Here is a 22,271-nt window from a genome sequence, read left to right on the forward strand (position 1 = left end):
TGTGTGCACATCTGTGTGTACTCTATATCAGGGCTTCTGGTGTGTGTGTGTATGTGTGTGTGTGTGTATGTGTGTGTGTGTGTGTACCCCACAGATGCACCTCTCCACAGCTGGGCTGAACACACAGCCCGGGGTGAATAGTGTCAAGATTCATCCTTCAGCCTGCCAGGCTCACACACGCTCACACACACATACAGACCTCTGACCACTCTCCAGCTAAGGGAAGACCTAGTCCGGGGTAGTCCAAAACTATCACACAGACTGATGATGGAGCAGCACATTTCTCTACTCCTAAAATACTATGAGTGTCTTCTCAGTGTATCCTAGTGATGACAGATCTTTACTCTTCCCTGTTCCCCACGACAACACAGATATGCCACCCTATCCGTGTGCTTTTTGTGACAGGGAGGACTGAGGGAGAAGAGAGAGACAATAGGGACAGAAGACGAGGGGGGATGCTATGAGGCAGTTTAATTTCAGCTGCGTCTCTGGCAGCAGATTGATAAAGTGGAATGGAGGATGGGCCTGTCGATCAACGGACCAGGGGCGGGGCTTCACTGCCCCCGCGCGCCACGACCGTTTAGAATGTCTGTGACTGTACCAAGAACCGTTTCAACTGCCGCGCGCTCTCCGGTATCACAGTGAGAAACGTTTTGTACCTCCCGCGTGTGTTTGAGTGACTATGCCTTCATGTTGTTATACTCGTGCTAAAAACAGTTTGGTGCTCGTGCTGTCGGTTAGATTATGAGGAATCCAGACAGTGCTATGTATTTGCATTTACCGTGCACCTCGAGCTTGCAGTTTATTGAACTGTGGCGAAAACAGCTGGAGCGCTGTCCAAGGTGCTGAAGTCAAGAGTCGGTGCGTGCCACCGGAGAGAGGTAAGCAGAGGCGTCCCCGGGTTTGTGTCCGCGCAACTCCGGAGCTAAAATGACACGAAAACTACTGGATTCTGTGGCGGTGTGGGGATTCCTCGCGTGGGAACTAGCAATGCTGCTTAGGTAAGGACGCACAGACGCAACATTTTTACAAATCTTAAAATAGAGAGAGAGAGAGAGAGAGAGAGAGAGAGAGAGAGAGAGAGAGAGAGAGAGAGAGAGAGAGAGAGAGAGAGAGAGAGAGAGAGAGAGAGAGAGAGAGAGCGGATGAGAGAGAGAACTATCTAAGTTACTGGAAGCTGTCGTGTCTCAGCGGCCTTGACTTATGTCATGCATAGGGATGAATGAGTGGCTAATACCTAATAGTATTCCAAACTCTTGGTCCCATTCTCCTAATCCCAGAATATATCAGAGCTCTAGGGGTGTTTGACGAACGAGACCCGGCCGGTAAAAAGATCAAAGCATATCTCCGCTACAAATCCTCTTAAAGTGTCACGCAATAATTCTTAGACAAATGCTCTAGTGGTGGCAGTCCGTATCTGATACAAGGAGACAGCTAGCGCTGGCCACGGCCCAACGAATTAGACAGAACGTGATAATCAGAGCGATTCGTGATTCTGTATGATGTGCATTTTTGCCTATATTTAGATAATCTGTGTGCATGTCAGATCCCGGTAGTATAGCGTCCACCGTGTTTATACGCAGAGAGAACTTTCTCTTCTCCCGGTGTAACAGGTTTCGTTTACCGACAAGCGTCACCGAAGTCGTTAGTCAGCTCGAACTAGTGTGTTCTAATGCTTGTCTTCAGTCCTCGCCGTTACCATCAGTCGCGAGTCTACGCCGGCTCAGATCAGAATCACTGTCCGCCTGCCGGTCTATCTCACAGTTCCCGTGATTGACTGACGTCTGTCACGGTGGAGTTTCAGTTTTCAAACACACCGGGGTTGTAGAGCTTTTGTAGTTGCATGCAATGCTGGAAAGAAGAACATCTCTGCTGTGTGAGGTAAGGCAGCAACGGTCTTGCAGAGCAAGAGCACGGTCTCATTATTATGTAATAACTTGCTGTATTGCCGACAGTGAAAACACAAAACAACGTTGCTGAATAACCCATCCCCTTCTCCCTACCTCAATATCTCATTTCCTTCATCTCTCCCTCACCCTCACCCTTCCTGTCTTTGTGTCTCGATCTCTCCCTCTTTCTCCCTTTCCCTCCCTCACTCCCATCCCTGTGTCCTCCCCTCCTCCCTCCTCTCCTCCCTCTTTCTCTGTACCATGGGGTTAATGGATTTTTAACAGGAGGGAGACCTTCAGTTCAGGTGGAGATCAGTGAAACACACACTCCTTTAACCCTAACCAGCCTATTACCCCCCCCCCCTCCCCCATGTGCCCCCCCTCATTCAATCACAGAGCTCTGTTCTGACCAGGAGTGAGGAGTCAGGAGTGATCCATGTCCACCTGAATCTACAGCCTCTCATTCACTATGCTAAGCTACGTTACAGTCCTGTGTTTGTTTATAGTGCTTTTCTAAGATAGGCTAGCCTATGTCCCCAGGGGGCCATTTGAAACATAACTTCCTTTCAAACTTTAATGGCTACATTAGGATCTGACTGTGTACTGGAGACAGAGTAGAAACACACCCACACACCCTACACACACACGCTGAGGGCAGGGACACCCTCAGACACATAAACACACCCTACACACACACACACACACGCTGGGGGCGGAGTAGTAACACACGTTGCATGGTGCAGATATTTTGGGCAGCATTTTTAGAAAGCAGAGAGTTATTAATAATTGACATGGGTTCTTTGACATGTCAGAAAGCTATGTGTGTGTTCGTGTATTTGTGTGTGTGTGTGGCAGAGGTCAGTTATCCACTCTTTAGGCCGTCTGCACCTCCCTATTCTCTCTCCTCCTGTGTGTGTGTGTGTGTGTTCCGTGACTGGCCAAGGGGATTAGAGTAGATCTCTGAGGTAAACAGCTAACGTTCCCACGCGGAAAACAGGCATCACCGTGCAAACAGGCTGACTGTGCACGAAGACCCCTACTCCATCACACACACACATACATACCCACACAAACACACACACACACACACACTCACAGCAGATAAGACCCTGACCTGTAAAGAGTGAATCAGCAGCTCATTCTGTGTAGAAACCTGACTGACAGCTACAATCCTCCTGTCTCTCTCTTTCTCATTGTTTTTCTGTCGTCATCTCTCTCTTTCTTAAACTCTCTCTTCCTCTGTCGTCCTCTCTCTCTTTCTCTCTTTCTTTTTGTCATCCTCTCTCTTTCTTCCACTCTCTTCCTCTGTCGTCCTCTCTCTCTTTCTCTCTTTCTTTTTGTCATCCTCTCTCTTTCTTCCACTCTCTTCCTCTGTCGTCCTCTCTTGCTTTCACTCTCACACTTTATTTTCTATCACATCCTTTTACCTCAGACTTTCTCTCTTTTTCTTTCTCTCTCTACTATTCTTTCTCTCTTTTTCTTTCTTTCTTTCTTTCTTTCTTTCTTTCTTTCTTTCTCTCTCTCTCTCTCTCTCTCTCTCTCTCTCTCTCTCTCTCTCTCTCTCTCTCTCTCTCTCTCTCTCGCTCTCGCTCTCGCTCTCGCTCTCGCTCTCTCTCGTTGATCTTTGAAACCGAACAGCGTTGCGCGCTGTTCTAGTAAGTGTAAGTGGCTAGGGGATGTGTTTAACCCGCCTGCTTCAGAGAGGCTGGTCAAACCAATGCTTTAATGTCATCCACACCCCCAGGACTCTGGAGAAGCTGGAGGTTCCTCTCTGTCGGCTGGATGCACCTGCCAATCACAACACACACAACCACTGCATGTGTGTGTGGTGTGGTGTGTGTGTGGTGTTTGATCATATCTTGTTATTCTGTCGATCAAAGCACTTTTTTATATACACAAACACACACACACACACACACACACACATAGAGGCATGTCAGAGAGTCTGTGAGGGGTCTTGTTGAAAGCCTGCTGACAGATGATGGCTGCTGAATGAGCAAGTGTGTGTGTGTGTGTGTGTGTGTGTGTGTGTGTGTGTGTGTGTGTGTGTGTGTGTGTGAGATGGCTGAGCTCTGAGTTTGTCAGAGTATCTGAGCTGTGACACTGGTGTCAGCAGTGAAGAGCTTTCAATCTGCCCTCTGTCCACTGCTTAACCTGACTCTGAACACACACACACACACAGGACAGTCTTCTGGTGGCAGGTTGCAATGGACTGCGCTACTGCCCTGTCCTACCCTCTGCTCCCTCTTTCCATCTCCTTTTTCTCCCCCTCCTACTCACCTCTCCTCTCCATTTTCCTTCTACCCCCTTTCTTCTCCCTCCTTCTCCTTTCCTCTCTCCTCCCCCCCCTTTCTCTCTCTCCTCTCCATCCTCCTCTCTTCTCTCTCTCTCTCCTCCCCCCCTTTCTCTCTCTCCTCTCCATCCTCCTCTCTTCTCTCTCTCTCTCCTCTACCTCCTTTTGCTCTCTTTCTCTTTTCACCTCTTCCCTCCTTCCTCTCTGTGACTATCCTTGTCAGAGCGCTGGACAACAGGGATTGCTTCTGGTCTGTGTGTGTGTGTGTGTGTGCATTTGTTCTAGGGTATCTGGAGCAGAAACAGCCCTTTGTGATGTCACTGCACTGGTGAGGGTTGTCACTGGTGAGGGTTGTTATGCACATATATATGCAAATATATGCACATTAATATAACTTAACTCATTTGAACCACGATAATCACCACAATCACTTCTACATCTGCAGTGTTTACACCTTGTGTCTTTATGTGTGTGTGTGTGTGTGTGTTTGTGACAATGATGGTCCCACATAACTGAACTAGACTGCAGAGGCTCCTTCCTCGGGGCATATCATGTCACACACACACACACACACACTTACACAGAAACACACCCAGAACACACGCAGAAAAAGCCAAGGAGTTCAAAATAAGTACATTTCCAAGCTGTTTCAGTAAAAGTGTAAAATCAAAGCTAGAACGATAAAACAGATGCTGCCTCCACAAATATCTCTACTATACTTTGTTCTACTCTACTCTGATCTAGTCTTCTCTAGTCGTCTCTACTGAGCTATTCCGCGTTACTCTACTCTATTTTACTACATTTTACTGTTCCACAGAGATAATGTTGGAGCTAATAGTCTCTATCAGCCTGTGAATTATCTAAGATATTAGGATTGTGGAAAGGAAAGAGGCGCACACACACAACATACTATTTTAGAATGTGTGTGTGTGTGTGTGCTGAAGAGAAGGCAGAGCAGAGGGATGTTGCCTCCTGGCAGTCTGGCCTTCATAGCGGATTACACTGATGATGAGAGGAGGAAAAAGGAGGAGAAGAGAGGGGGATGAGGAGAGGAGAGAACAGGAGAGAGGAAAGGAGACTGGACCTCCAGGATTCCGCTAGTCACCTTTTTGGTCGTGAGGTTCAGGCCTCTCTCACGCTTTCTGTCACATCTCATCTGGAAAGACTGTGTGTACATGTGTGTACGTGTGTGTGTAAGTTGTGTGTGTGTGTGTCTGTTACAAAAATCTGGGCCAACAGTCTGAATCAAGAGGATTAGGATTTGGATAAATGACCTGTCAACAGTCAGCTATTACCACTACTTCTCCTCCTCCATCTACATCCTCCTTACCTCCATCCATCCATTTCAATTGTTACACCATCTCTCTACCTCAATCCTACTATCTCTTTGACTTCCCTACCTCCATCTCTACCTCCATTTATCCATCTTCCCATCTCTATCTCCCTCTGTTTCTCAACAATCCTGACAGAGATATTGAGAGGTGGATGTGTTGATGTTTTTCTGTTTGTTTATAGATCCCAGTACGGAAGCTGTTAGACAGAGAGAGAAAGAGAGAGAGCGAGATGAGGAAAGGAGATAGACTGCTTCCTTGTGTGTGTGTTTCGTCTTGCTGGCACAAATAATAAGTAGAGAAATTAGGAAGGAGAGAGATAGGACAGAGAGAAGGAGATGGTTGGAGAGAGGGAATGAGGGAGATATAAAGAAAGGAAGAATTTAAAAAACAAACAAGATGTCATGTTACACAACAATAGCTAGAAGACTGTGTGGTGGAACAGGGAGGTAAACAGAGGGAGAAACAGAAGGAGGGAGAGATGGAGATTAATCAATTTCTTTAGTTGTCATGAGTGTCTGTCATGTCACACTCAGTATTAGCACACCTGTAGTGTAAATATACACAAATACACATACAAACAGATACAGTCATGATAGGTCATACACATGCATGGCATTTCAGGGGTTGAAATCTTTTGAAATAAAACATCCCCTTTGGACCTAATTCTCTGTGTGTGTGATTGTGTATGTGTGCATGTGCGTGTGTGAGTGTGTGTCTATGTGTGTGTGTGTCTGTTTGTGTGTGTCTGTGTGTGTGTATTTGTGTCTGGCTACGCTGACGGAATGTCAGTTCATCTTTTTTTTCTGAGGTGTGTTTGACATGCCTAACATTTACCGGTGCCTCAGACCTCTGTCACACACGGCCATCATCAGTGTGTATGTGTTAGAGTGTACATGCATGTGTGTGTGTGTGTGCATGTGAGTGTGTGTGGTTCTTTACCTTCATCAGCTGCACTTTTCAGTAAGTGGCACTTAGAGCATGGCCTGGGAATGAAGAATCACCCACCCACCACCTCCCGCCCAACACACACACACACAGTCACACACACAGTCACACACACACAGACACACACACACCCACACACACATACACACAGTCACACACAAACACACACACATAGACACAAACCCACACACACATACACACAGTCATACACAGACACACACACACACACACATGCATTTAAACGAGACTGGAATGGGAATATGGATGCCTGGAAGCATGGGCATGGATTAAAGAGCAGAATGAAGAGTTTACTGAAGGAGAGAGAGAGAGAGAGAGAGAGAGAGAGGGGAGAGAGAGGGGGAGAGAGAGAGACAGAGAGAGAGAGAGAGAGAGAGAGAGAGAGAGGGGAGAGAAAGAGAGAGAGAGAGAGAGAGAGAGAGAGAGAGAGAGAGAGAGAGAGAGAGAGAGATAGGGGAAGGACTGCACTGAGAGAGAGGAGGGGATGGAGGGGGATTGAGTGTGTGAGAGATACTGGAGAAGGACAGGAAAAAGGAGAGCATGAAAAAGGGATGGAGGGAGAGAGGAAGGAAAGAGAGAAAGAGATGTATAGGAGAACAAAGGGAGCATGGCTGTGCCTGCTTGGTCATGTCCCTAGTCATGTGACTTGGTCATGTCCCTAGTCATGTGACATGGGAATATGTAATTTCTCAACCTGCTCTTCTTCCTCTTCCTGCTCCATGCACCATGGGAGATAGAGTCCATACAGCTGTGTGGTAGGTCTCTCTCTCTACGTATCACCTCTCATCTTCCACACTTCTCATCGCTAATTTGACCCATTCTACCCTAATCTCAATTAATCAAACATGTATCCTCCTAATCCAAAATAATCTACTCTAATCGGGGACCTGAACCTATGTAGTAACCATGGGTGTGTGCAAGTGTGTGTTCCCAGATGTGTAGCAGACTGTAATCTGTTGAACAACATCCAGTTAGATGTAAGCATTGACTTGGAAGAGTCAGGGAAGACTACTTATGTGTGTGTGTGTGTGTTTAATCAAGCTAGATCGATCGCTTCATAAAAGACCTGCTGTTTCCCTCGCCAGTGGAGCATCACCCCAGTGGTCCTTGGGATGTGGTTACCATAGCTACAGGCCCTTCTTGACTGCCTGACCATGGTGATCTTTAAGGATGCCACATGTTGCTTAAGGGAGATGGCCTAGGGCAGTATGGGAGATGGAGGGTTGAGAGGGTTAGGACTACAACTCCCAAAGAGCAGTAAATAAAGATCAGGGAGATCCTAGGCCCTGTCGCGCAGCTCCACGAGGGGCCCTATCATTCTGTCGTGCAGCTCCACGAGGTGACCTACTGTCGTATGGTGGCCTTATTAGCAGTGTGTAGCCAGCCTAGCTCAGGACTATGAATGCATCCATCATTCCTACCTAACAGCCTATGCCCAAATATGACCTCTCTGGCTCACTAAGATGAATACTGCTGATCCAAGCAGGCATGCACACACATACACACACACACACATACACACACACATACACATACTCACTCACAATGTAATACTGCATTTCTCAGTGCGCCGCAGCTTAATCCTGACCTCTGACCCCATGATGTCATTCCTGCTCTGCAGACATCAGGCATTAGAGGGTCAACAGGAAGAGCAGCAGAGGTTCACACCACAGCCAGAAGTCACATGACAACCTCAACCCCCATCAGCTTCATGTGCACACACCACCACACCACTATCCACAGCTACCATCGTCACCTCAGCTACACAGCTGCATCGCGACTACAGCTACAACTGCCATCGGCTCCGTGTTTGCACTTACAGCGCCCATCATCAGCTCCGCCCCGACTCAGCTCCATGTCTCAGTGGGGTGTGGACGGGGTTGTTGTCACACAGGGTCGCTGACGTGCTGAGAGAAACCTTCTTAAACGCCGATGAACAAAATGTCAACAAACGAACTCCGTTTGTTGACATTTCGCATGTCCATGAAGATGGACGTTGGTGTTTGAAGGATCGTGCATGCAGAGAGTGTTTGACTATTTCTGACTTGTCTTACCAAGCATACTTTGGCCTTTAGATGGGTATGTGTGCATGTGCAGATATGTGTGGGTATGTATGGGTGCAGAGGTGTGTTTGTGTTTGTGTGTGTGTGTATGTGTGTGTGTGTACCTACGTTTCAACACAGATAACCTTCCCTACCTCCCTGATCAAATATACATTGGCTGTTTAGACTGCCTGGGGACATGAACACACACACACACGCAGAGAGACACAGTGGTGTGCGCACCCACTCTACACACTCTTGCACACAGTCTTTCGGTGTGATTGTGTGTGTGTGTGTGTCTGTGTGAGCAAGTGTGTGGAATTTGAAAGCAGCTGTGACAGTTGAAACAGGACATCAGGATGAAACACAGGCACAGAAGAGACAGACGAGGGAGAGACAATCACCTGAGCTCTGTCTCTTGCTCTCTCACACACACACTCACATACAAGCACACACACACACACACACACACACACACACACACACACACACACACACACACACAGAGAAGTGGATTATCTCATGTTAGACTGCTCTCTGATCATTAAGCTCCTACACTATGTAGCTTAATCCTTGAACATGTCTCAATACTCAGTACTGGCTCTCCTCTCCCACACTTTCCTGTCATGTCCTCTCCACTCCTATTCTCTCTTTTTGTCTCCTCCTCTCCTTTACTTTCCTCTCCTCTTCCCAACTAGCACATTTTCTATTACTAAAGAGAACTCTTTCCTGCACTCAACACTCAATTTCTACATCAGTTTCTACCCCCCACTCTCCATCTACCCTCTTCTCTCCCTCTCCTGCCTCTCTTCATTTATTCAATCTCTACCGTAGCTGCTCAATGTGAATGATGGTGTCAAAAGGTATTTCAGTAACAGACAGTAATGGAATGACCATTGTCCTACTGTTTCTCTCTCCCTGTGTGTGTGTGTGTGTGTTTGTGTGTGTGTAGCCTGGTGGCGTCTAAGGAACCGGACCATGCCAGACGGGCAGTGCCCATGTCGCCCTCAGACTTCCTGGACAAGCTGATGGGCAGAACCTCCGGATATGACGCCCGTATCCGCCCAAACTTTAAAGGTACAGTGGACCTATTCCTGTTAACTGGATTAGGCCCAACTGAATTTCCAGTCTATAAAGAAATAGAAAACACCTTATTGTTGCGTAACAATCCTTGTTAAATTCTTTAGTGGGTCATTTGCAGGAGATGTGTACCGAGTGTGTGTGTGTGTGTGTGTGTGTGTGTGTGTGGGCTCAACACGACCAGTGTTGGATGAATAATACAAATGGATGTCCAGCCTAAGGCTAAAACGCCACAAACACATACCATTTTTACTATTGTTCTGAAAAGTTATGTGTCATAGCTTAAAGGAGTATGTGTGTTTGTGTGGATGGAAGCACAGAGTGTGTGTTTGTGTGGATGTGTGGATGTGTGTTTGTGTGTCTGGGTGGATGGGTGGATGTGTGGTCGCATGTGAGCATCCACACGTATGAGGGAGGGAAGCCGGGTTCACTGGAGCGCTCAGGCGAGAGGGGTTGCCCCACACACACACGCACACACACACGGACGCACACACACACACACACACACACACAAACACACACACGCACACACGCAAACACACACACGCACACACACACGGACGCACACACACACCCCTCCTATATTCCTCGTCCAGCGCTGACAGGGAGAGCCCAAGGATCATCGATCTGTCAGTCAAGTTACAAACACACACGTACAAACACACACGTACAAACACTAACCCATCTCCATTTCTCTCTCTTTTTTTCACCCTCTCAATCTGTCCATCTCCTCTCTCTCAGGTCCTCCTGTAAATGTCTCCTGTAATATCTTCATCAACTCTTTTGGCTCCATTGCTGAAACCACCATGGTATGTATCTTTCTTGCATACTCACAAAGATCTCTCTCTCACACACACACACACGCACACACAGACTGACCCTAAACCTTTGTTTGTTTTGTCTTGATTTGGGGACACAATTTAATCATTCAAAATCCTGTTTTTCCTTGTTTTACTATCCTTGAGAATAGTTCACAACAGGAGTTAAACAAGCACACACACACACACAGGCAGGGTATCTCTCTCTCTTCAAACACACACACAGGAAGGAACTTTCTCTCTCTCTCTCTCTCTCTCTCTCTCTCTCTCTCTCTCTCTCTCTCTCTCTCTCTCTCTCTCTCTCTCTCTCTCTCTGCCTCTCTCTCTCTCTCTCTCTCTCTCTCTCTCTCTCCAAACACACACACAGGGAGGGTATCTCTCCCTTGTGTTGTTGTTTAGAGTAGAGAGGACAAAGCCAGTGTCAGCCTAGGGCCTGGCCTTGTCATCCTGTTTCAGAACGAGGCTTGTGCGTTGTTGGCATGTTATGTTGTGTAGCAATGTGTGTCCATTAGCATGTTAGCGTGTGTAGTATGGCGTGTGTATTGGGGTGTAGCGTGACTGGGAATGTGCTCTAGGACTTGGGCTTCTAACACCCCAGGGAAGAAACGGAGAGGGGCCTGATACACGCACAAACACACACACACACACACATACACACGGTGGGCCAGGAACTTGTCAGCTCCACTTGTTTCCTGGGATGACATCTCTCAGACCTGCTCCTCAGGGAACCTTATGTAAGAGGCATTTTAACAACCCTGCTCACACACATACGTACGCATGCACACACACACACACACACACACACACAGCTCTGATCTGAGGTGATGTGCTGCAGCAGGATGTGTGTGAGGGCAGTAGGAGAAGCCCACAGTTGGGGCCGAGCGCGCTGGGACTCATGTTCCATCATCTCTTAGAATATGTTTACGTTAAACCTTACGGAGTGATACATTCACAATATTGAATGTATGCCAATCATTTGGCATACATTTGTTAAGTAGCATGATGATAAGAGTTTTACTGTTTCTTATAGAGAAGCTTGGTCACCTAGGGTCCAGCTACTGAGGACTGTCACCATGGCGTGTGTGTGTGTGCTTGTGTGTGCAATCTGTCTCTGGGTTGATTGTCACATGCGTTGATGAGTCTAGATGGAAGAACAGAAACGAGAGGCTCCCTTGAGCAGACCACAATACACACACACGTACACATACACACGTACACACACACTCTGGGATGGGCCGTCTGTTTGATTCTGACAAGGCTAACTCTGCACTGACACGTTCTCTTGTCACACACACATTAACTCCTAAACACCCATGCAGGCAGGCAGGCAGGCAGGCACACACACATACACACACACACAGTCACCCTGTTACCTCTGCAGCAACCGCCTAAATAAGTCAATGGCTGTGGGATGACTCTGCTGTCATTACCACTATCCACACACACACACACACACACACACACACACACAGAACACACGCACAAGTGCTCTGATAACTAGTCACTGAAGTGATGGAGGTTTTATAAATACTCCAGCAGCCACATACCCAATAAAAGAGTAATTACCCCTTCTTCCCCTTCTCTCAGTCCCCTTTTCTTTGTATCTCTCTCTCCCTTGCCCTCTCTGTCTCTCTCCATCCCACTCCCTCTCTCTCTCTTACTTGTTCTCTCTCGATGCGCTGTGAAGGGATGTTGTTCCACAGGTTGTAACACTCTGCCCCCCCCCCCCACACCTCTGATCGTCACAGGCCCAGGGGAACACCCCCACTTAAGCCTCTTGTCCATGAATCACTTAACGGAGTCGTCTCCTCCCTTCTCCCTCTTCTTCCCTCTCCTTCCCTCTCCTTCCCTCTCTTCTCTCCTCCTTCCTCCTCTCCTTTCCTCTCCGAGCCATCTGGCCCTCGTTCCCTTCTACATCTCCTCATCCCAGGCCATGTTTGTGTGTGACAGATTGGTAGATGAGCCTCTGGGGGAATCCTTTAGAGGACCCAGAGATCCAGCAGTGTTGTGATCGCCGTGGAGATGATCACCGTAGAGATGGACCGTTCATAGCCCTGGTTGACTGGCTGAAAAACTGTCTGGTTGGCCGGTTGGCCGGCTGGACCACTGACTGGCTGACTGCCAGTGTGGTTTTGCTTGGCGTGCGTGTTGTGCAGCAGCAGGTGGATGCATGGGCTGGATAAGAGGCTTTACATCCCAGCGTTCCAGAGTACACTGCCCTGTTGCTGCAGTGGGGACAGACAGCACTGCACTGATTGTTGTTGTTGCTGTTGATTAAAAACATGGATTTAGACTCTGGCTTTCTCCTCCTGTCCTATATCGTGTCGTCCTATCCCGTCTCATCCTGTCCTCCTCTGCTGTGTCCTGTCCTGTCTTCCGCTGCCCTGTCTCCTGTCTCCTGTCCTCTTCTGTCTCCTGTCTCCTGTCTCATGTCCTCTCCTGTCTCCTGTCCTCTCCTGTCTCCTGTCCTCTCCTGTCTCCTGTCTCTTGTCCTCTCTTGTCTCCTGTCCTCTCCTGTCCTCTCCTGTCTCCTGTCTCCTGTCCTCTCCTGTCTCCTGGTTCCTGTCCTCTCCTGTCTCCTGTCCTCTCCTGTCTCCTGTCCTCTCCTGTCTCCTGTCCTCTCCTGTCTCCTGTCCTCTCCTGTCTCTTGTCCTCTCTTGTTTCCTGTCATCTCCTGTCTCTTGTCTCCTGTCCTCTCCTGTCTCCTGTCCTCTCCTGTCTCCTGTACACTCCTGTCTGCTGTCCTCTCCTGTCTCCTGTCCTCTCCTGTCTCCTGTCCTCTCTTGTCTCCTGTCTCTTGTCCTCTCCTGTTTCCTGTCCTGTTCTGGTCAGTGGTAGTGAAGAAGAGAGGTCACCCATACACACTCACCCCCCAGGCAGAGAGGGGAAGGGGGAGGATGCATGTGTGTTTCGTGACAGGATGCATACATGGACCATCACCTCCCTGGGGGGGACACAGTTTATTACCACTGCATTTAAAGATGTAGTAGTGGCAGATGTAATGGAATGAAATAGTGATAGAGAGAGTAAGAGAGAGAGAGAGAGAGAGAGAGAGAGAGAGAGAGAGAGAGAGAGAGAGAGAGACAGAGAGAGAGAGAGAGAGAGAGAGAGAGAGAGAGACAGAGAGAGAGAGAGAGAGAGAGAGAGAGAGAGAGAGAGTAAGAGAAAGAGAGAGAGAAAGAGAGAGAGGGAGAGTAAGAGAAAGAGAGAGAGAGTAAGAGAGAGAGAGAGAGAGAGAGAGAGAGAGAGAGAGAGAGAGAGAGAGAGAGAGAGAGAGAGAGAGAGAGAGGAAGGACATGATGGTGATCTGAGTAGACCATTGTGTCTATATTGAAATGTGTGTGTGTTTGTGTGTCCAGGGCTATGAAGTGCTCAGGTGTGTGTGTCCAGGACAATGTTGAGATGTGTGTGTGTGTGTGTCCAGGACTACCGTGTGAACATCTTCCTGCGTCAGCAGTGGAACGACCCCCGCCTGGCCTACAGTGAGTACCCTGATGACAGCCTGGATCTGGACCCCTCCATGTTGGACTCCATCTGGAAACCAGATCTGTTCTTTGCCAACGAGAAGGGGGCTCACTTCCACGAGGTCACCACGGACAACAAGCTGCTGCGCATCTTCAAGAACGGCAACGTCCTTTACTCTATCAGGTGAGGGAGAGAGGGGAAGGGGAGGGGAGAGAGAGAGAGACAGGGAGGGAGAGGGAATGAGAAAAAGATAAAGACAGAAAGAGAGATAAAGAGAGCGAGAGGGAGAGAGAAGGAAAGAGAGAGGTAGATGAAGAGAGAGTGGATTTTTCTGTGCAAATCTCAGGATGGAAGCTGTGAGGAAATGATGTCAAATGACAACATGCTGATTGTGTGTGTGTTCTTTCAGATTGACGCTAACCCTCTCCTGTCCAATGGACCTGAAGAACTTTCCCATGGACGTTCAAACCTGCATCATGCAGCTGGAGAGCTGTGAGTTCACCCACACACTACCCTACATACACACAGACACACGATCAGACGCAGGCTCCCGCTCACACACAGACCCCTCTTCCCTCCCTGACCATCGTCCAACAGCAGGTTATGTAAGAGCAGTCAGCTTCTACAGTATCCAGGTCATTAACTGATCCATGAAAAGTATAATGAACTTACTGTGTGTGTGTGTGTGTCTGTGAGAGAATGTCCTGGATGAGCAAGTGTGTGTGCATATGTGAGCATGAGTGTGTGTGTGAGTGTGTGTGTGTGCACATGTGTGTGAGGGAATTATCTTGTTTCCAGTCTCCAGTTAAGGTAACGGACTTCTGGAAAATAATATAGTACAATAGATTCGAAAATAATACAATGGACCAATTTGTGTGCTGCTTGCATTATCCCAGTCATTAAATGTACCTCTCTGCCACCCCCCACTCCCCTCTCCCCTCACCGCTATGAGACTGACCATGAGATGTGTGTCGTGCCAGTGTCCTACAGACAAAAATAATTCATCTCCTCATGCCCCCATGGCTGTGTGTGTGTGTGTGTGTGTGTGTGTGTGTGTGTGTGTGTGTGAGGAGCGAAAAGGCTTTTAATCCAGCCCCTCTGTCCCAGCACTTTGTCCCTGTTTATCTCCCTCCAGTCAAAACATCACTAAGAGAGAGAGAGAGAGAGAGAGAGAGGGGGGGGGGGGGGGGGGGGAGAGAGAGAGAGAGAGAGAGAGAGAGAGAGAGAGAGAGAGAGAGACCCAACAGCACTCTGGTAGCCCAGGACACACTGTCACATCTCTCCCTGGAGCAGAAGGGGACAGACTGGTACAAGAACACTCTTAGAGCACAGAGGCCACACACTCATGAACGCACGCACACACACACACACACACACACACACACAGAGACAGAGAGAGATGCAGAGCCCACGGCGGGCAGCACTCTGATAACCCAGAACACACATTCCGACTTTATTTTGTTGCATTTACACAAACACCTTGTTCTGTTCCCTACAGACCCTCACGCAGATGGAGAGATGGAGAGAATGGGTGAAAGGGAGATAGAAGGATGAGGACGGTGGTTGAAGGAGAGGTGGTGATGGAGAAATAGAGACAGCAGTATAGACAGACATGAATAGCTATATAAAGAAGCAGGAAACCCTTCTAATTACTCAGTCATAATTTATTCATCTGTTCATCCCCTTTCCTCCCCCTCTCCTCCCCCTTCCCTCTTCCCTCCTCCTCCATCTCCCAAAGGGAGAGTGAGTGGTGCAGTCTATCGCCTGGAGTCCCTAGATGTCCTCATTTGTTAGTTCATCCAGGAGTTAGTCTGCTCCTAGACCATTCCAGCAATTAGCCTGGTTCTGGCCCATTCCAGGGGCTTGCCTGGTCCCTTTTCTAGTCCGTAGACCAGGGTCGAGATGAAAGGAGAACAGGGTCATAGTTGTAGTCTAATCTGATTGGACAATGAACTGTTAGAAAAATTGTATTGGACTATTAGTCATGTTGAGGTCAGTTTGAGTCATACTGCAGAGACTCATCCATTGAGATTCCACGTCATCTCCTTCTCTTCCTCTCCTCTCCTCCACCCCCTCTTCCTTCTCCTTTTCTCTCCTCCCCTCTACCAATAGTCATTTGTCTCCAGTTTCCTCTCTCTCCCACCCTGAGGTACGAGAGGGAGAGAACCGAGCGAGATAGAGAAAGACAACAGAGAGGCAGGAAAGAGAAAACAGGCAGAAAGAGAACACAGAGACAGGCAGAGATAGAGAGAGAACAGAAAGATGGAGAACAAAACGAGAGAGAGAACAGAAAAATAGAAAGAGAACAGAACGAGAGAGAGAGAACAGAACGAGAGAGAGAACAGAACGAGAGAGAACAGAGAACGGTTGTTTGAAGTAAATGTGACATGACTCCTCCATCCAAACTCATATACTGAAAGGGTTTTATTTTTAGTATCTTCACTGAGACGATTCTACACCTCTGGAGTTCCGTCTCCATGGTTATAAATTCTTTCTATTCCTCCTTCTCTCATTCTCTCTTCCCCTCTCTTCTCCTCCCCTCATCCTCCTCTCCTCATCAATCTGACCAGTATTTGTCAGACATCTGTTATTCTATTGTTACTGAAGGCCTCTTCTAATGGAGCACTGTTACCTGAGGTGTTCTCTCACACATACCTTCATGCCTCTCTCCATAATGTGTCTATTGACTCACTAGACTGAGCTAAATGAACATCAATGATTTCCTGTCCACTAAGAAGAACTTCCTGTGTTCTGGATCAATACATGTTCTATAACAAGGTGTTATAATGAAGACTTATATTAATGAACGCAAAAACACAAATCCTTCTATCATTCTGTGGTGATATGTGACTGTGCTGACTCATGTCGCGCCACTCTCCCCTTCTCCAGTTGGCTACACTATGAACGACCTGATCTTTGAGTGGCAGGAGAACGGACCAGTCCAGGTGGCCGATGGGCTGACCCTCCCACAGTTCCTTCTCAAGGATGAATCAGATCTCAGATACTGCACCAAGCACTACAACACAGGTAGGACCTTGGAGCAGTCAATCAAGAAAGCTATCAACCAATCAGCATGCGCCTTCATCTTTCAAAACCCACCCAATCCTAAACACACAATGACTGTGAATTGTTCTCTCTACTTTGGTCTCTCTACGTGGCCTCAACTCTCCCATGTGTCACGTTTACAACTGTGTGTCCTGTAAATGTGAGTGTGTGTACGTGTGTGTGTGGTGAATTATGGAGCAAACGAGTTGCATGTTTCATGAGCTGTCATGTCCACACTTCCTCCAATCCCTTCCTCCTTCCTCCCTCCTTTCATGTATTCCTCTAACCCTCCTTCCTCCATACAAGCTCTTTTACCTGAACAGAGCAGGAGAGAAAGAGAGAGAAAGAAAGAGAGAGGGTGGGGGACGAGAAAGAAAAAAAAGATGGAGAAAGAGAGAGAGAGGGATAATTGGCGTATGATTGCAAAATCTTGTTTTCTCTCCTTTCGCTTCCTCAATTATGCATCCTTCCATCCCTCCATACCTCCATCCTTCCATCCCAGACGCCTGCACTCCTGTGAATATATAGAAGATAAACGCGATCAGCTGGTAAAAACAAGCTGGTACAATCACACACTTCATCAATCGACACACACACACACACGCACACACACATACACAGTTACACAGGTCACACTCTATGACTGAGTTTTTCCTTTGAGACATTTTTGACTTCAGGGCAAATGTCTGTTCAACTTGGGAAGAAAGCACCAGAGAGAGACGGAGATGAAGAGATGGGGGGGAGGGGGGGGGGGGGTTGAAGATGGCCAGTGTTCTGTAACTGTGATATTGATTCTTTGATTGACAGGTGCTCCCTGAGGTGACATGTTGCAGCACACACACAAACACACACACACACACACGCATACACTTACAAACACAGATACACACACGCACATGCACACCCTGTATGTGGGTCGTTGTTCTTCACAGCATAGGATGAGGATTAAAACTGTAATACAACCATGATGTAACATTAAGACTAGCATTAACATAGCACGCTACATGCCTGAGAATAAGGGAGGGAGGGCTGAAAAAGTGGAGGGATGGATGCTACCATGTTGCGATGGGACATGTCACAAATGTTAGTTCAGTACAGAATGTACACTGCTTCTCCTCTCCCTTCCTCCTCTATCTCTCCCTTCCTCATCTCTCTATCCTTCCCTCCTCTCTCTCTCCCTCCCTCCCTCCTCTCTCTCCCCCAGTCATCTATTTGTTAGCTGTGGTCTGTCTTCCGTGAGGGTCTCCTGTGGTCTAGCAGGCTGTCACTCACACAGGCCTGCTGTGGGGTCTCCCAGCCACGTCTGCAAGGACCAGGGTGGTCAGAGTCTGCGTGTGTCTCAACACCCACACACTCACCATTTGCCTTTAACAGTCAGGCCTTGTTAGATCACAAACACACACACCTCCCTGAGTGTCTAGAAGTTTCTCATCAGGTCACTGCCTCAATACGGACAGAACAGTTAGTCTGCAGGGGTATGTGTGTGTGTGGGTGGGTGTGGGTGGGTGTGTGTGTGAGAGAGAAAGAGAGATTTAACAAGGCATGACCAACACAGGCTGATGCTAGTCTTACCAGACCCTCTGCCCCCCAGGTGAGACAGTAACCCTAACCCTCTGCGACCCTCCCCCCAACCCCCCACCCCCTCAGGTAAGTTCACCTGTATCGAGGTGCGTTTTCACCTGGAGCGTCAGATGGGCTACTACCTGATCCAGATGTACATCCCCTCCCTCCTCATCGTCATCCTCTCCTGGGTCTCCTTCTGGATCAACATGGATGCCGCGCCCGCCCGCGTTGCCCTGGGCATCACCACGGTGCTCACCATGACAACACAGAGCTCCGGCTCCAGGACCTCCCTTCCCAAGGTCAGCCAATCACACGCAGCCCTGGACCTGTCAGTCATTCAGAAGGGATAGAGGAGAGAGGGTGTGTGTGTGTACGAGAGAGATAGAGAGAGTGGGGTGGCTATTTGTTCATGTGTAAGAACAACAAAGTGACATTTACATGGGAACCTTCCCTGTGTGAGTGGGTGTGCGTGTATGTGTGTGTGTGTGTGTGTGTGTATGTGTGTGTGTGCGCACGCATGACAGACACATGGTCTGCCTCTGTTGTCTTATATAACTTCATGTAGAACTCTGCCAGATTACAGCTGACACTGAGAGCGATTCTGAGTGTGTCTGAATCTGAAACACATACTAGATCACACATAATCTGTTTACACTTTGCTGAAGGGTTTCTGAGCTTACTCTATAGACATCTGAGAACTGCCTGTCTGTGTGATGACCTGTAAATGTGTGTGTGTGTGTCCAGGTGTCCTATGTGAAAGCTATATATATCTGATGACTGTCTTTGGGATGAACTGCCAATATAAATGTGTGTGTGTGTCTTTCTAGGTGTCCTATGTGAAGGCTATAGATATATGGATGGCTGTGTGTCTCCTGTTTGTCTTTTCCGCTCTGCTGGAGTACGCCGCCGTCAACTTCGTCTCCCGGCAACACAAGGAGCTGCTGAGGTTCCGTCGGAGGAGGAAGAAGACCAAGGTAAGAAACATCTGAACATCTGAGAATACTGTGGGGGGGGGGGAGTGACTGACGGCTGGATTAGGATTAGAGATTCTAAAAGGTTTTTGGTCATTGGGATTTGACAGAATACATCCAAGATCTCTAATTACACCCAGGCCGGCGGACTCCCAGACATAAACCAACACTGACACCCTGTGGCCACAGATTGTAACTGTAGGCAGCAGACATGGACTGTCACTTACATTTACATTTAGTCATTTAGCAGACGCTCTTACATGGACTTGCATTGCACTTGCATGGACGTATCTACAAGCTTTTTACTTATTTAACGATCACGTCTCTGCTTCCACAGTGTGTCCAGTCCGTCTATTGTCTTTGTCTCTGCCTGTCCGTCTGCCTCTCTACCTGTCTGCATGTCTGCTCATCTCACCTGTTCTTCTACTGTGCTGTGTGGATGTGTGTCTGCATGCTGCCTGTGCTGCCCCCTGCTGGTCGTGCTGGGTGTAGGGCGAGGGAGAAGCGGAGGGTTGTGGAGGAGGTTCTGGAGGGCCGGTGGACCCCTGTGAGCTGGCTGAGTCCCTCCGTCGTATTAATGGCCTCAGGAACCCAGAACCCCTCTATGGTTCTATGGGGAACATCTATGGTTCATCCTACATCCGGGTAAACTACACTGGAACACTCTAGAACCTAGACCTGAAAGGAACAGAACCCCTTACAGATCCCCAGTAGAACAACCTGTGTGTATGTGTGTTAGACCAGACGGTAAGCTCTGTGTGTGTTTGTGTGTGTTAGACCAGACAGTAAGTTGTGTGTTTGTGTGTGTATGTGTGTTTAACCTGACGGTCAGTTGTGTGTTTAACCAGACGGTAAGTTGTGTGTGTGTTAAGACAGATGGTAAGCTGTGTCTGTCTTTAAGACTATTTGTGTCTGTGTGTCTGTGTGTCTGTGTGTGTGTTGGACCAGGCAGTCAGCTGTATATGTGTTCATAGACCAGTTGTGGGGTTCTGAGTTTGGAGTTCTCTGCCTGTGTCTCCTCAGACCAATAGAGGCATTCCTCCTGAGTGATTTCACAACTCTTCCGTGCTCTCTGTTTGTCCTTCCTTTCCTCCTCACCCTCCTCTCTCTACATTGTTTCCTACCCTTTATCTCCTTTCCTTTCTTTCCATCTTCCCCTACTCTCCCTACACTCTCCTCCCTCTCCCGCCCTACTTTTAAAGTATGCCTGTTTGCAACATTCCCTCCTGCAAACACTAAAGCGCATTTCTGAGAGAAAATACGAAAAACGAAAGAACAAAATTCTTTCTTCTCTATCCTGTTCTTCTGTCTTTCTTCTCTCTGTTCCACATGATCCCAGATTCCTGAGATCACAGACAGGTCTGGACTCAGACCAGACTGTTGCTCTCTCCCATGTGGAACTGATGCACTATTATCTCTTGTAGACATCTTATCAGTGGACTCAATCCAAGCCAGTTTTCTGCTCCTATTGTGACTATTAACGTTTCATTGTTTCTACAAATGTTCTGATGACAAGTGACATTTTGTTACGGGAATGTTAAGGTCTACTAAGCTGAGAACATTTTGTCCCAGAAACGATGTGGGCCTATCCTTTCAAAATCATCACACATACAGATACAAAATATAATAATTCAGGCTGAAGGCAGAAGCACTCTGGCTGAGAGGGTACTGGAGGAGAGGATGGGAGAGATGTGTGTTTAACTGTTGCCAGGTCATCCTGTCCTCTCTGGAACTCCCCAAGCTGAGAAAGTGAGGGTTGGAGAGGAGGAGTAGGAAGGGGGAGGGGAGGGAAGAGAGGAGAGGCAGGACAGTACGTATCACGTGACCTCTGACCTGTGTGTTTCCTGTCCAGGAGGAGGACGTGCGTGAGAGTCGATTAAGCTTCACTGCCATGGCAACCTCGGGCTCCGCCCCCGGCAAAGAGGGCGCTATCGCCAAGACGACCTCTAACAATGCCGCCACCCCTGCGGGACCCACGGCAACCGGTGCGGGGCCCACGGCAACCGGAGGAGGGGGCGGGACCGTCCCCGGGTCCAAGTCCCACGAAGAGATGAGGAAGCTGTTCATCGACCGAGCCAAGAAGATCGACACCGTCTCCAGAGCTGGATTCCCACTGGCCTTCCTGTTCTTCAACATCTTCTACTGGGTCCTCTACAAAATACTGAGACATGAAGACTTCAACAAACCCTAGACAACAGCAGGAGAAGGGGAGGATGGGGAGGTAGAGAGAGGAGATGAAAGAGGAGATGAGAGACACTAGGAGACTATCTAGGTAGGGTGAGGAGGAGGTTGGGGGAAGAAACAAAGGACAGAATCTGAAACAGTCCCATGACCCACGTTTGCCCTCCTCCCTTTTCAGCCCACACACAAACATACACACATATTTTCTCTGCAACTCAGCAGATGTTTTGTCAGACTCTCTGGACAGACTGACCCTGGCGAGAGTCACGGTGGAGACACACCTAAGGACTAACTGACTGAGTAACTGCCCAAGCATACAGTCCTTTAAGCCTTAGCTGCAATAGATAACTAGCTGAGTGACCATTTAACTAACAAGAAAAATTGCTGAGTAGCTATCTAACTCGTTTCTGCACATATCGAATAGAGATGTCTGTTTCACCACCAAACTGACAGTCCAGATTCTCAACACTGCCACTGGCTTTCTCAGAAAAAATATAATTTTTGCAATAAGACGCAAAAACATATATTCAAGAATCCCACAGTCACTCACTATGCAAACGGAAAACAGAATGGAATAGAGACGATTCAGCCCCAACCCCAAAGATACTGTTGATTAGCACACACACA

The 22,271-nt window shown here is 48.1% G+C and overlaps 1 protein-coding gene across 2 annotated transcripts; it reads left to right on the forward strand.

Moving 5' to 3' along the window:
• Nucleotides 1–601: 601 nt before the first annotated feature.
• glra3 (glycine receptor, alpha 3) lies at nucleotides 602–21,887 on the forward strand. 2 transcript variants are annotated; one of them, XM_062477827.1, is made up of 10 exons: nucleotides 602–1,001; nucleotides 9,474–9,598; nucleotides 10,343–10,410; nucleotides 13,844–14,067; nucleotides 14,294–14,376; nucleotides 16,774–16,911; nucleotides 18,577–18,791; nucleotides 19,320–19,466; nucleotides 19,974–20,108; nucleotides 21,316–21,887. In XM_062477827.1, the coding sequence occupies exons 1-10, from the start codon at nucleotides 931–933 to the stop codon at nucleotides 21,652–21,654; spliced, it is 1,545 nt and encodes a 514-aa protein (XP_062333811.1). In that variant the 5' UTR covers nucleotides 602–930; the 3' UTR covers nucleotides 21,655–21,887. The 2 variants fall into 2 exon arrangements, with proteins under 2 accessions (XP_062333811.1, XP_062333810.1); XM_062477826.1 differs by lacking the exon at nucleotides 19,974–20,108.
• Nucleotides 21,888–22,271: the final 384 nt, after the last annotated feature.

The sequence above is a fragment of the Osmerus eperlanus genome, chromosome 14 (assembly GCF_963692335.1).
Source record: "Osmerus eperlanus chromosome 14, fOsmEpe2.1, whole genome shotgun sequence".
Classification (NCBI taxonomy): Eukaryota; Metazoa; Chordata; class Actinopteri; order Osmeriformes; family Osmeridae; genus Osmerus; species Osmerus eperlanus.